Consider the following 16,288-nt stretch of genomic DNA (forward strand, 5'->3'; position numbering starts at 1 on the left):
ATGTCACCAGAGTGAGGCAGATACTTATCACTGTTTATGGGCATGTCCGATTGTACAGTATTTTTGGCATCTTGTTAGAAGATATGCAGAGGCAAAGTTAATAACTTATGTGCTATTGACCCCCGAATGGGCTGTACTGGGTATCATTGATCCCACTCTCCGAATGCCATCGGAATGTAAAAAACTATTGATAGCGGCGGGGAAAAAGACGATACTACAGGGATGGATAAATAACACGCCACCTCAGATACCATTATTCTTGAATAAACTACACCATATATTCAGGATGGACTGGGTGGAGGTCATTGTAGAAAGAGGTAAACAAGTAGATCGTTTTTTTAATCTTTGGGAATCATATATCTCCACTCTGCCCCTCAATACACGGCTACAAATTCATAATAGCTTAAAAAACACCACATGGTACCTAACTAGATTGGCAGTACAGGACCAACCTGTATCTTTGGTTTGAGAGCGGACGTGAACGGCGGCTCCCCTCAAGGCTACCTATATTGTTTGTAATCCCATGACTGAACCAAACAATTGAATGTACAAAATGTAAAAGGCTTTATTGTTAGATGTACATGAATCCACTGTAAAATTCACAGTTGTATTCCCCCTGCATTATTACTTTTATAATCTTTGCATTTTCTGTCTTGTACTATGATTTCCATGATGTCTCAATAAAAATAAATAAAAAAATCACCTTTGGCAGCAATTACAGCCTCAAGTCTTTTTGAATATGATGCCGCAAGCTTCACACACCTATCTTTGGGCAATTTCGCCCATTCCTCTTTGCAGCACCTCTCAAGCTCCGTCAGGTTGGATGGGAAGCGTCGGTGCACAGCCACTTTCAGATCTCACCAGAGATGTTCAATCAGATTCAAGTCTGGGCTCTGGCTGGGCCACTCAAGGACATTCACAGAGTTGTCTTGAAAGACACTCTTTTGGTATCTTGGCTGTGTGCTTAGGGTCATTGTCCTGCTGAAAGATGAACCGTCGACCCAGTCTGAGGTCAAGCGTGCTCTGGAGCAGGTTTTCATCCAGGATGTCTATGTACATTGCTGCATCCATTTTTCCCTCTATCCTGACAAGTCTCCCAGTTCCTGCCGCTGAAAAACATCCCCACAGCATGATGCTGCCACCACCATGCTTCACTGTAGGGATGGTATTGGCCTGGTGATGAGCAGTGCCTGGTTTCATCCAAATATGACGCCTGGCATTCACGCCAAACAGTTCAATCTTTGTCTCAACAGACCAGATAATTTTGTTTCTCATGGTCTGAGAGTCCTTTAGGTGCATTTTGGCAATCTCCAGGCAGGCTGCCATGTGCTTTTTACTAAGGAGTGGCTTCCATCTGGCCACTCTACCATACAGGCCTGATTGGTGGATTGCTGCAGAGATGGTTGTCCTTCTGGAAGGTTCTCCTCTCTCCACAGAGAAATGCTGTAGCTCTGACACAGTGACCATCAGGTTTTTGGTCACCTCCCTGATTAGGGCCCTTCTCCCCCGATCACTCAGTTTAGACGGCCGGCCAGCTCTAGGAAGAGTCCTGGTGGTTCCGAACGTCTTCCATTTATGCATGATGGAGGCCACTGTGCTCATTGGGACCTTCAAAGCAGCAGATACTTTTCTGTACCCTTCCTCAGATTTGTGCCTCGAGACAATCCGGTCTCGGAGGTCTACAGACAATTCCTTTGATGTCATGCTTGGTTTGTGCTCAGACATGCACTATCAAGTGTGGGACCTTATACAGACAGGTGTGTGCCTTTCTAAATCATGTCCAATCAACTGAATTTACCACAGGAGGACTCCAATTAAGCTGTAGAATGATGACCAGAGAAGGTTGTAATGGCGGACTCAGTCAATGCGTTTAAAAATGAGTTAGATAAATTTCTAACGGAAAAAGATATCCAAGGATATAGCCTTTAACCAGATTAGAATAGGGAATATAATATAATTCAGGTTGAACTCGATGGACTACTGGTGTTTTATCAACCTTTCCAACTATGTTACTATGTTACATCAGTGGAAACAGGATGCACATGAGCTCAATTTTGAGATTCATGGCAAAGGCTGTGAATACTTATGTACATGTGATTTCTTAGTTTTTTTATTCTTAATAAATTTGCAAAAATCTCAAAAAACTTTTTTTCACGTCATTATGGGGTATTGTATGTAGAATTTGGAGGGGAAATCTGAATTTATTCCATTTTGGAATAAGGCTGTAACATAACGAAATGTGGAAAAAGTGAAGCGCTGTGAATACTTTCCGGATGCACTGTACCTCCCAGCATTTTGAAAACTGGACTCAGGACTGTCGCTCACCGAAGGAGCGCCTGCCTGAACAGGTGACTAGATAAAGATGCATGGCATTCTGGGAAATGCCATGCCCACAAGTCACAACCACTGCTTTGTCCAGAGCTCTGTGAGCAGCTGCCTATACCCCTACACCATTTTTCCTGTGAATAGAGACTTTGGGCATGCGCACAACACTTATTCACTGTTGCTCCGAGCAAGTGAGAGGTATGCATGTGCCTGTTTTTCACTGAGCTCCTCAATTGTGTAGATGAAAGTTTGCATACATGCAAACAGTTAATTTGTATAAACTAAATAAACAAACACTCACCTTTGTAACTAGGTCAGAATGTCTGATAATTGCACGGACAAAGAACCTATAATCTGTCACTTCAGTTCCCTCTTCTACCTTTGCAGCCCCCAAATACAGGTGCATTTTATGGTTAGCACATGGGATTGCTGTCAAATCAAAGTTTCTCATACGGTTCAGCTCTAACTGGAAGGCAAGAGCGGGCTCCAAATGTCTGTATATTCTGTCTTCTTCAAACTTTGGAAAAACATACAGAATAGTAAGTAATGACTGCGGGAAAAAAAACTTTAAAAAAAATAATGGACAATCTGTTGAACAAAATACAAATACTTATTATAGAATAAAAATAAAATAGCTTTTAATGTTGATTCAATCATTCGTCAAGGTGAAGTGTAGGTTCTCGTGTGTGTTAGCTAAAAGTACTCTGATCTAGGATTGGCTATTGTAATCACAGGCCAATCAGTAGTACAGTATGTTTCTAAACTGATATGACATAGGTAGATACAGATGTAGCCATAGATATGTAGAATTTTGATCCGCGCACACTGCAGTTAGTCCAGAGTTTGTTAGCTCATGTGGTGCCCGCTCATCCACTCCTGCCAGGAGTTGGGGATTTCTAAATGTTGTCAAAAATAAGGAGAGCGCACCAGTGAATAATAATAAAAGGTAACACTTTACTATGTAAATATCCACGTACATGAAAGTTAAAATAGATGCACTTAGCCAGTTCTCCAATAACTGCCACCTCGGGCCGAACCTTCTGCTGGCGGAGTATTTTTCACGGAGAAGTCGTCTGCTCTGTTCCAGACGGGAGACCGACTTAGTCTGCAGATGCAAGCCACGCCCAACGCGTTTCGTCACTACGGGACTTCGTCGTCGAAGTCCCGTAGTGACGAAACGCGTTGGCCGTGGCTTGCATCTGCAGACGAAGTCGGTCTCCCGTCTGGAACAGAGCAGACGACTTCTCCGTGAAAAATACTCCGCCAGCAGAAGGTTCAGCCCGAGGCGGCAGTTATCGGAGAACTGGCTAAGTGCATCTATTTTAACTTTCATGTACGTGGATATTTACATAGTAAAGTGTTACCTTTTATTATTATTCACTGGTGCGCTCTCCTTATTTTTGACAACAGATGTAGCCATGTTTATCTTTGCTGCAATGTGGTATGTTGCATGGCATGGCGGGCGAGGACTATTCACAGTCAGAAATCACTCCATTAATTCCATTAGGAATAATGGAGTAATCAGTAATAGTCGCAGCCTGGCAAACCACGCAGCATGCCACATTGCAGCAAGTGAAACGTGCCTACATCTGTAGTTAAAAATTAAAAAGAAAATTGGAATAATATATTTAGGACATTTTCTAGACAGTTAAATTATTAATGTAAAGGATAAAAGCAAAAAAATATTGTACATTCAGTTTTCAGCAAAATATACTACATACAACCTAAACAATACCCATCTATATATTATAGTATGAAATTCATCCTCTTGCCCTATTTCGCCTCTCATCCTCAAATGTTTTCTGCCACAATAGAGAAACTAATCCAGGGAAAAAAAAAGGTCAGTGGAGTAGGGTGACACCAGCGACTCTCCTCTAGCATGTATTTGCTGCAGACAGCGATTTATCCCAGAATGACAAACACATCCCTATTGAAATTAACGCAATCTGGCAATCACCTGGCACACAGAGTATATTCACTATTAGAGAATTTGTAGCTGGGTAGTTTTAATTGTGAAAATTAAATCTATACAAACAAATACAAAAAAAAACAAAAAACTTTATAGGGTATTACACCAAAATTATGCATACAATATATGTAAAGTGCCAGGAAGATTGCAGCCCAAAGCAGAAGTGCTGCTCCTTTGAGAGACAACATTCTTCTCTTTAAACTGTATCCGCAAGAAGCCTTTAAATCTTGAACATAACACCAAGACTTCCAGTGTCTCCGACTCCCCTTTCAGTTACCAAATCCTCATGAGCACAGTATTTCTGTATTAAGATAAACAATGGGGCTCTTCCTGGTGTAATAAATTTTTATTTTAGCAGTTAAAATCACACACAGTCTGCGTACTAGATTAGATGAATAAACATGCTCGTAGATACAGGCTCCGGTTTCCAGTAGGAGCTGAAAACGAAGATGCACAGGAGCTCCAAAATGTACTCATCTGGCTCTTGCAGAGACATTTTCAGAAGGTTGCATATTGTGGTTTACACAATAAAGCACCTCTTTGTCCATCATATTACCCATACACACTCAAATTAGAATTAGAATTGAATAACAAAATTCATATAAAGTGGACCTCACCTTATTTCTTGCACGGAAAGTAAAAAACTTTGGGAATTCTCTCTATAAAAGAGAAAAATTGTTATCCATTTCAAAGAGGTGCACTGCACTAAGTTTTAATAATATTAAATATAATATGTAATATAAATACACAATCTCCAATAATTATGAATTTTTGTGCTACCAAGAAAAAAACAGAAACTTCTGCAATAATAAAGGTTATAGCAGTCATGTGTTCTGTACACAACAATTCCAACAAAACAGCATTATTATGAAATAAATGACGTTTTAGAAATGAATGATTGATAGACTGACAATAAGGGTATTAAAAGTCTCTCTGGCATGACATCTTATAGAAGGTTACACATCCTGTAATAGGTATACTGTACATTTTGAAGGCATAACTCATCAGCATCAATTATTGTTATGATTTAGATGAAGACAATTACTTATTAGAAAGGTTTTCACTGTATGTGCTGCTGCTCTGCACTCTACTGCATGTATGTATGGAAGTGTGTATATTCCTCAATAGGCAGAGTGGAAGGCATATTGTGATGCACCCATTCCCTATCCCTACGCTTGCTTTGATTCTCCTCCTCATCATCATCATCAGTGCACTCTTGAACTAACCCTTTACTGGGTGCAAAAGATAAGCGCCTCAACAGACAAATTTATTCTGCATAGCCCGTAGTTCTGGCGATACACCCTCACTGAACTTCATCTACAAGGATGCTATGTTCCGCCTCAGCAGTTGTAAGCATATACAGTATGCATTCAAAATGGACATGACTCTGTATTACCCTTACTTATGTCACTGTGCTCAGTTCTGTAGCATGTGCAGCGCAAAGACACACAAGACATGTTCTGCCAACAAGTGTACATTCAACTCTGTTAGTTGTAATTATGTCCAGTGCTCCCCTACTAGGGAATGTGCCTCGTGCTGCAGGACTTCCAGATGTACTGTAAAACAGATATTGTAGCTTGCACTGGGACGGACATTAAATTATAAATTGGGGTCTATGGGCCTAATTCTGAGTTGATCGCAGCAGCAAATTTGTTAGCAGTTGGGCAAAACCATGTGCACTACAGGGGGGACAGATATAACATGTGCAGAGAGAGTTAGATTTGGGTGTGGTGTGTTCAAACTGAAATCTAAATTGCAGTGTAGAAATAAAGCAGCCAGTATATTTACCCTGCACAGAAACAATATAACCCACCCAAATCTAACTCTCTCTGCAAATGTTATATCTGCCCCCCCCCCTGCAGTGCACATGGTTTTGCCCAATTGCTAACAAACTTGCTGCTGCGATCAACTCAGAATTACCCCCTATGTGTTATAACCTTAAAAATAAATGAACCTGTATTTTAATTATTATGTTGTTATAGTATTAAAAGATACAGATATAAAAATAAATATGCTTAGTGGTTATAAACATCTAAGGAAAAAGAAGAAAAATTCCCCGCACCAGACTATTAGTAGTCAATGTGTATCATATACATAAGAAACCAAAAATAAACTTTAATGTGCAGGAAATCCTCAAACAGGTTGTAATTTCCCAAATATATAACATATGTTGGTGTGCTCCCACCGGTTTCCCCCGGTAGTTGGGCTGGTACACTTATAACCTGTGAACAAGCCAAACTACTGGGTGAAACGCGCATATTGATGGCACATACCACGGTTACTTATGATGCACAGATGAGACCTGATTTACCTGGCATACCAGCACATGCTTGAATTTGGAGACCAGACATATATACTACTAAGGTACCTTTTCTATGCTTCATTCCAGCTTAAAAACCTCATACCATCTGTGAAACACGGTGGTGGTATCATGATTTGGGTTTGTTTTGCTGCATCTGGATGAGGGCGACTTGCCATCATTGATGGGAAAATGAATTCTGATTCATACCATAATATTCTAAATGAAAATGTCAGGACATCTGTCCATGAGCTGCATCTAAAGAGAACGTGGGTCATGTAGCAAGACAACGACCCAAAGCAAACCTCAATAAAAAAATTAGCATGTCTAATTATTTTTTCTCATTTGTTTGATTTGGTTCTCTTTATGTACTTTTTGAAAATCTAAGGAAGTATTAGGCCACATTTCAGCAGAAATATAGAAAATTCTGAGCGGTTCACAAACTTTCAAGCACCACTGTATATACTGGGAATTGAGAAGATAAAGGCAGGGATGTAATGAAGTCCGAGTTCGTCAGCTGTGTGAGGTGCCGAACTCAGACATTTTTATTTTAAAGGAACAAATCCTGTACAAGGCTAAACCATGCCTTGTAAATGATTGCCCCTTTACATTACATCCCGCCCAATATCCTTGTGTCATATTTTAAAACAGTTTGTCTTTCTGGAGATATTCTTTGAGATGTCCTGATGACAATTTAGATTTACAGTTTGTCCTATTGAGGATTTTCTATATACGGACTGTGAAATAGATCATATATTCACAGATATATACTTATCTGTTATAGAGTGAAAAGTAATCAGGGCTTCAGCATGTGAACTTTGTCGGAGCAGCGTTCCATGCTGAATTAGGCCCACTATAGAGACACATTACTGTATGGTAGCAACCTGAATTTCAATGCATCTCACCTGCCACTCTAATACGCCACTGTGTGCAGCAACTCATACATCTACTCACACAACACACAGGTATAGAATACCCAACTGCATACACTTGGGCTCATTTATCAATGAGTGATACATTCCACTATGAGTGATAAAATGCACCAGCCAATCAGCTCCTGTCATTTTTCAAACACAGTCTGTAACATGTCAGTTAGGAGCTGATTGGCTGGTGCAATTTAGAACTCAGTGAAATGTATCACTCATTGAAAAAGCAGCCCATATTTCCTCAATTTTGTATTAAGATAACAATGCATGGCACATGTCACTCATATGGAACCTATCTTCTGCCTTTTGCAAAGACTGCATACTTAGGGGCTAATTCAGGTTGGAATGCAAATCCCGATCCAACCGGAATTTTTGCGGTCAGCCCGCGGGGCGCCCGCACTTTCTGCGAGAGGCCGCAGAAAATGCAGTGGCCTGTGCCTGTCAATCAGGCAGAGGTGGTTGCAGGTTGGGGGGGGGGGGGGGGGGGGGGATATACGCTATGGTAAGAACTTACTTACTTATTTCTCCTAAGTCCACAGGATCACAATGGGATATGATGAAGCGACAGCAGATTTGCACCAATCGGTCAAAGCATTCCAGCCTCCCAGCTTGCCCGTCCATATATCCCCGCCTCCTGGATCAGGAAAATCAGTTGTATTCCACAGCTCAAGGCAGGAACATCATAGATAGCCCAAATCAGGCGATAAGAACACACATGCACACCCTTCCGTACAAGAAGGAAGAGGTTAGTGAGTAAAAGGATCCTCAAATCAGGTGCGACAGGGTGGGATCCCTGTGGACTTAAGAACTTACCGTTGATAACGGTAATTCTCCTACCATAACATATATTTCTCCAGCAGGGTCCAAAGGTTATCCACAGGATAACAATGGGATTTCCCAAAGCAATTTAGTGGTGGGGATGCTCCTGACTGGACAGGAGAATCCTTCGACCGAATTCAGCATCATGAGAGGCAAAGGTATCCCTGGCATAATGTATAATGAATGTTAATGGAAGACCATGTGGCTGCCTTACATATCTGTTCTGCTGAAGCACCAGGTTGTGCTGCCCATGATGGACTTACCTTACGAGTAGAGTGAGCAGAGACTTTAGCCGGAACAGGGAGATCAGCTCGAGAATATGCTTCTGAAATCGTCATCCGAAGCCATCTTGCCAGCATCTGCTTATCAGCAGGCCATCCTCTCTTGTGAAATCCGTAGAGAATGAAAAGAGAATCTATCTTTCTGATGGCACTGGTACGATCCACGTAGATCCTTAATGCACGGACCACGTCCAGCGATGCATCTCTCGCAGAAAGGCCCGGTACCTGGAAAGCCGGGGACTACAATTTCTTCATTAAGGTGGAATTTAGACACCACCTTCGGAAGATACCCAGATCTAGTTCTGAGAACTACTTTTTCTGGATAAAAAATCAGAAAAGGAGAACGACAAGACAGCACTCCTAAATCTGACACTCTTCTAGCTGATGCCGTAGTCAGTAGAAAGAGAAATTTAGCTGTCAACCATTTAAGATCCACTTTATTAAGTGGTTCAAACGGAGCAACTTGAAGAGCTTTGAGAACTAAACTTAAGTCCCAAGGCACATCCTGTAAATTGACAATTTTCTTTTGGAACGTTAATGCTGATACTTGCACTCTCAAGGAAGTCACCTTCAAACCCTTATCCATTCCTGCTTGAAGGAATTATAAGACCCTGGAAACTTGGAAAGATTTTGGGTCTATATTTCTTTCACTGCACCAATGAATATAGGCATGCCATATTCGGTGATAAATGCGAGCGGAGGAGGGTTTCCTTGCTCTGAGCATAGTTTGAATTACCTGTTGTGAGAATCCTCTTGACTTCAGGATAGAGGTTTCAAAAGCCACGCCGTCAATGACAGTCGATCCAGATGCCTGTGATAACAAGGACCCTGCATCAGTAGATCTGGACGTTGAGGGAGCAGAAACGGACCATCCATCGACATCCTCTACAGATCTATGTACCAATGCCTTCTGGGCCAAACCGGAGCTATTAGAATCACAGCACCCTTTGCTTGTTTTATTTTCCTCACCACCCTGGGTAGCAGGATGATCGGAGGAAACATATGCCAGATGAAAGTCCCATTTCACTGACAAGGCGTCCACAAAGATCGCTCCAGGATCCTTTGTTCTTTACGCGTATGCTGGCACTTTGTTGTTCAGACGGGACGCCATGAGATCTATTTCTGGCAAACCCCACTTGTCTACTAGAGTCTGAAATACTTCCGGATATAGAGCCCATTCGCTTGTTTGAATGGTGTGTTGACTGAGAAAGTCCGCTTCCCAGTTTAGGACTTCTGGAACGAACACTGCGGACAATGCTGGAAGATGGAGTTCTGCCCACTTTAGTATGCAACTTACCTCCTTCATTGCTTTTTGGCTGCGAGTTCCTCCCTGATGGTTGAGGTACGCTACTGCCGTTGCATTGTCCGAGCAGATCTGGACTGGTTTTCCTTGCAGAGTGTCCTTTGCCTGAATCAGTGCCATGTATATGGCCCAAAGTTCCAACAGGTTTATTGGCAGGCAACATTCTTCTTTGGTCCATTGTCCCTGGAACCATAATTTTCTGGACACTGCTCCTCAGCCCTGAAGACTGGCATCTGTTGTCAGGATCTCCCAATCTGATATCCAAAAGGGTCTCGCCTTGTCTAAATGGGATGTCTGTAGCCACCAGGCTAATGACTTTCTTACCTTTTCTGAAAGTACTATGGTCTGTTTCTTTATTGTCTGATGTACTCCATTCCATCTGGCCAGAATCATATTCTGCAGAGGTCTTGAGTGGAATTGTGCATACTCCACCATGTCGAATGTTGACACCATCAAACCCATCATTCGCATTGCTGTGTGAATTGATATTGTCTGACTGTGTAACAACTCCTGAGTCCTTAACTGCACCTTGGATATCTTGTTCAGAGGTAAAAATATTCTCTGCAGACTTGAATCCAGTACAGCCCCCAAGTGAATCATCCGTTGTGACGGAATCAGAGATGACTTTGCCCAATTTATGAGCTATCCGTGCTCCTGTAGACAAGCTTTTGTCTGTTGGAGATGGCCCAGGAGCAATTCCTGGGATTGTGCCAGGATTAAAATGTTGTCGAGGTATGGAAATATTCTTATCCCCTGCTTGCGGAGATAAGCTGCCATAACCACCATAATTTTGGTAAATACTCTGGAGGCTGTGGCTAACCCAAAGGGTAAAGCCTGGAACTGAAAATGCTGCTGGAGGATGGCAAACCTGAGATAACACTGATGAGACAGTGCTATAGGAACATGTAGGTAAGCATCCTGTATATCCAGGGATACCATATAATCCCCTGGTTCCATGGCCAAAACTATGGAGCGCAACGTCTCCATGTGGAACTGCGGTACCCAAATGTATTTGTTTAGCATTTTGAGATTGAGAATGGGCCGAAACGACCCATTTGGCTTCTGAACCAAAAACAGGTTGGCGTAAAAACCCTGTCCTCGTTGTGCAGGGAGTACTGGAATAATTACTCCTGACTGAAGCAATTTCTGAATTGCTTCTTGCAGGGCTCTGTCCTCCGCCTCTACCCGAGATGGGCTGGTGCAGAAGAACCTTCGAGGAGGCTGCTTCTTAAAAGGGAAAACATAACCCAGAGATACCGCTTCTTGCACCCAGGCATCTGTTGTAGGCTGCTACCATATCTGTGCAAAATGAAGAAGTTGGCCCCCTACCCTGGCGTCCCCAGGCAGAGGCCAGCACCATCAGGCTGACGGCTTATCTTCTGGTTTAGAAGCTGGCCCAATGCTTCTTTGCCTTACCAAACTTATTGTATTGGGGCTGCTTACATTCACTTTTTCCTTTTGCTTTTCCTTGCGACCGAAATGGCCAAAAAACCGGACCCTTAGACCTGGGATTGTGTGTGGCAGGAAACCTGACTTTCTTGGATTCTGCTTCTGATTCCAGAATATCTGTCAATTCCTTACCAAACAGAATATTCCCAGCAAAAGGCAAAGATTCCAGAACCTTTTTTGATTCTGAATCAGCTTTCCATGTACGTAACCAAACTGCTCTACGAGCAGCTACAGTTAAGGCTGATGCTTTAGAAGCAATAGTACCCCTATCTATTGCTGCTTCTTCCAAGAATACTGCAGCCTGTTTCATGTGAGCTATATGGGATTCTTGCTCCCTAGAAGGTGCTGAAAGCCCATCTTCCAGTACCTCAGCCCATTCAGCTACTGCTTTTGCCATCCAAGCTGAAACCATAGCTGGCCTTATGCTGCCCCTGACAGAGAAAATATGGTTTTCAAGAACCCATCCACTCTCCTGTCTGTGATATCATCTAATGACGTTGACGGCAAAGGCAATATAGATTTTCGCACTAATCGAATGACATGCGTATCTACTTTAGGAGGCACTTACCTTTTTAAACAGTCCCCAGTTGGAAAAGGATAATTTGAATCCCATTTTCTGGGAATTCTGTATTTTTTATTGGGTGTAGCCCAAGCTTCTTCCATGATTTCCGTCAGCTGATCTGATCCTGGAAACTCTATCCTAACTGTTTTGGAACGTTTAAACACAGGTGCCTTAGTTTTTAACACCGGCTCTGCTGAATCCTCTAAGGACAGAATAGCCTTCATTGCTCTAATTAATTCAGCTACATCCACTGAGCTGATACCCTCTACCTGTTCTTTGTATGCTGAAGCAGTAGTAGATAGAGCTATCATCATCTGATGTATCATCCTGTGTAGCCTGTGAATTTGATTATTTATTTACACTCAGTTTATCAGCTTGTTTCATTGGAGAAGATGTTGGGGATATACCGTAGGAAGGGAGCTGCATGTATGGGTTAATAGTGTACCATACTCCTTGTACTGAAGCTGTAGGAATTACCCTTCAGCTATCCTGGACAAGGTATGTGCAAACATTGCCCAAGGTGGATCTACCTGACACTGAACAGGGATCTGCCTTGTAATCTGCTGAAAAGCAAAACAATTTGCACATAAACCATCCTGTACCAGATCCTGAGAGGAGAATACCGTTTTGCAGGACAAACATGATATGATTGTTGGTATTATGGTCAGTGTAACCTCGTCACTTTTGCCGCTCTTAGACATGATAAATAATCAGCACTTCCACAGTGTACTACACAATTTGTGACTGTAATCACTTTACCCTTTAAAGTGATATCAATCTGACCCTACCCATGCACCAGCATTGAGGCTCAGAAGAAAACACTGACAAACATACATAAAGTCAGCAATCACACTAGCAGTCAGTCACATGTTATATATTAGTCATATGAGCATATTATCAACTACGAACACATTTCAAAGTATGTAGGAGTACATATTACTGCATTCTGTTCTATACAGATCTCAATGCAAAGAAAACCACAGTAATGTACACAGACTCATATGCAATGGGCACTAAACTTAACTATTCATACTAACAAAAGTAGATAGAAATTTAGTGCTGTACAACCCGTACTCAGTAGAGAGGGATACAGGGAGACTCACCTCACTTCCAAGATCGATCAATACGTTAGCGAACGCTGAGTGGATCCAGACGCTACTAGTGTACACTGTCGTTCCAGGAACTTTAGGTGAACACAGATGCACTGTGCACACAGACGCTCTGGTCACACAGACGCCTGTACTGCGACCGGGTCTCCTCGTGGTAGCTTTTTAGTGAACACAGACGCAGCGGCCTATGCTGCGACGAGACCCCTCGTGGTAGCGTCTGAGACGGAAGTTAGGCAACAGTTCATGGCGGGAGACCGACAGAAACTGGTCATGAACTGGGGGGAGGGGCAACCAGGAGAGTGTCCGACTCCCCACCGCTGACATCAACCCTAGGGATCGCAGCCTCATACTATTCCTGGTGCCTTATGATCCCTAAGGAATAGCGCTGGAGCACCCGTGGTGGCGGCGCGCCAGCTGTTTGGTAGTCTCCTCCCAAAACAGTGCGGCTGTGTCCGTATTCCCCTTCTAAGCAAAACCGATGCCTTACTTTCTTCCCCGTGCTCCAGCCACAGCCTGGTCACGTCTGCTGGACCTGCTAGTATATCCGACACAGACGCCCATCGAGACAGCACTTGTACCGTGGGTAAGCGATGTTGCGACCCGGCGGAGAGTTGTTGGAGCGACTCTTTCCAATATGCGTATAAGATGCTGTTAGGAAAGATCACTCAAAAACATAATAAGACTATAAAAAATAAAATAAGAAAGCTTAGGGCTGCCAAAAACAGTAGCCCGCTGACCATGGTCCGGCTCCTGCCGCATCAAACAAAAAACTGATTTGCCTGAGCCAGTGGGATTGGATATATGGACAGGCCCGTTGCATCCTGGGAAAACTGAAAGCATGTGATCGTTTGGTGCCAATCCGCTATCGCTTAATCATATCCCATTGTTATCCCGTGGATAACCTGTGGACCCTGCCGGAGAAACACTCCATTTCCAAGAAGGAAACGGAGCGTTGCGGGAGCGGAATGACGCGAACGGGGGCATGATCATGGCAGCTGCATGACATCACACGCAACCGCCGCGATGGGTAAGATGGTGCCGGGACTCCTGCGGCCACAGCTAAGCTGCGCCAGCAGGAGGCATCAATAATTTTTATGATGAAGCAGAAATTGTGAGGCGATCGCAATTTTTACTCATCAAGAGGGGGAGATGCCGGTCAGCATGCGATCCAAAGGAGAGCGAATTCTGCTGATTAGCAAATTCTGCTGATTAGAAGAATTTGCTATCCTTACTGAATTAGCCACCTTAGTGCACTAAGGGCCTCATTCCGAGTTGATTGCTCGCTAGCTACTTTTTGCAGCCATGCAAACGCATAGTCGCTGCCCACGGGGGAGTGTATTTTCGCTTTGCAAGTGTGTGATCGCATGTGCAGCCGAGCGATACAAAACATTTTGTGCAAAACAAGACCAGCTCTGAAGTTAATTATCCTGTGCGATGATCCTAGCGACGGAGGCCCCGGAATTGATGTCAGATACTTGCCCTGCAAACGCGTGGTCACGCCTGTGTTTTTCCTACCACTCCCAGAAAATGGTCAGTTGACACCCATAAACGCCCTCTTCCTGTCAATCTCCTTGTGATCGGCTGTGCGAATGGAATCGTCGCTAGAAGCATTGCACAGCAACGATGCCGTTTGTACCCGTACGATGCGCGTGCACAGTTTTGCCTTTTTTTACCTGATCGCCGCGCTGCAAAAATCGGCAGCGAACGATCAACTCGGAATGATCCCCTAAGTACTTAGGAATAGTATTTTTGAAGCAAAGGAACTGGTATAAAATCTTGATCAAGAATTATGATGCATGGCGCGGGTCATTTGTATCGGACCATTCCCTTGTTGCTTTTCACTCTAGATTATGTACTTTTTTCTCAATTTTGCATTTTTAGCCGGCTTATCGGGGCTAAATAGATAGTCCCCGGCGGCGTCACTTTACACCCACAATCGTTGAGGCCAAATTGAATATCCTGACTGAATTAATTCAGAACAATATGTGTACTGTACATACATATGAGTCCTTATACACTGAGGCTCTAGTCGCACCAAACAAGGCATATTTGTCACAGCGTGTAAAGCTTGTGGCCGAGCCACAGGTCGGTGTGCTAAGATGCAAGAGGGTCCACGTCATGCAGTACACAGTTTAACCACTAGGTTGGCAGTGAGGTATACAATAGTAGTGGATAAAGATGACGCTACAATATAGCAAGTGCTGACAAATAGTTAATCCTATACAGGCAGTAGACAGATGTGAACATGCAGTAAACCAAATTTATAATGCACCTACGTGCAATACCCTGGTCAAGTTATTCTGCTGGGCTTTACAATTGTATTTCACACTGCTTGATGTTTGATGAGGGAAGAACAAGTTTATCGACTCTTTTGTAAGCAAGGTTAATTTGTTGTCACACATGTACATGTATGGGATCCTTTATTATCAGAACACCTGGTATGTAGGATTTGTAGCATCTTTACATCTAAATTAAACAAGATGGTATTATACACAGTATGTGTGACATGTTCCCAGATAAAAGATCCCATTCATGGAATTGGTGATAGGATATCACTTATCTGTTATAATGCGATTTACTACAATGAACTTTTTGTGGTTCATTATACAAAAACAGCACTTTCCACACTTAGTATGTATATACTAGTAATGCTTATTATTAATGGACTAACTAATTAGTTTCCACTAATCTGCTGTATAGAAAGATGAGTGTACTATGGTATGCCAGCGGCCGGGCTCCCGGCAACCAGCATACTGGCGCAGAGAGCCCGACCGCTGGCATACCGACAGCGTGGCGAATGCAAATGAGCCCCTTGCGGGCTCGCTGCGCTCGCCACGTTTTGGGCACGGTGGTGCGCTATTTATTCTCCCTTCAGGGGGGTCGTGAACCCCCACGAGGGAGAAAATCTGTCGGTATGCCGGCTGTTTGGATTCCGGCGCCGGTATACTGTGCGCCGGGATCCCGACAGTCGGCAACCTGAAGACCACCCTAGAAAGATAATCCCCCTTTACATATTACACACCACTGTATAGAATGAAAATAAGGGATCTCAGTGTATGACCAGCTTTACTTTCAGAGCTTCTTGTAACTTTTCAGGACTTTGTTTTTGTGTGTGTTAATTACAGTCAACATAATTATTTCCCAGCATGTTTAGGTGGAAAAGCCTTGCTCCAGCTAACTTCCATTTTCTCATCTCATTAGGTTTTCAACATGATTATTAGTATAATAATCAGCTATGATGATTTG

At 43.1% G+C, this 16,288-nt stretch overlaps 1 protein-coding gene across 1 annotated transcript in view; it reads right to left on the reverse strand.

The window, feature by feature from the left end:
* ACACA (acetyl-CoA carboxylase alpha) overlaps window positions 1–16,288 on the reverse strand; it is an 848,870-nt gene that overhangs the window by 434,637 nt on the left and 397,945 nt on the right. The window contains exons 31-32 of the mRNA XM_063951842.1: window positions 4,912–4,953; window positions 2,627–2,842 (exon numbers count right to left, since the gene is read on the reverse strand). Coding sequence (XP_063807912.1) covers window positions 2,627–2,842; window positions 4,912–4,953 — 258 coding nt within the window. The remainder of the gene's footprint in view (window positions 1–2,626; window positions 2,843–4,911; window positions 4,954–16,288) is intronic.

This window comes from Pseudophryne corroboree, chromosome 2 (assembly GCF_028390025.1).
Source record: "Pseudophryne corroboree isolate aPseCor3 chromosome 2, aPseCor3.hap2, whole genome shotgun sequence".
NCBI lineage: Eukaryota > Metazoa > Chordata > Amphibia > Anura > Myobatrachidae > Pseudophryne > Pseudophryne corroboree.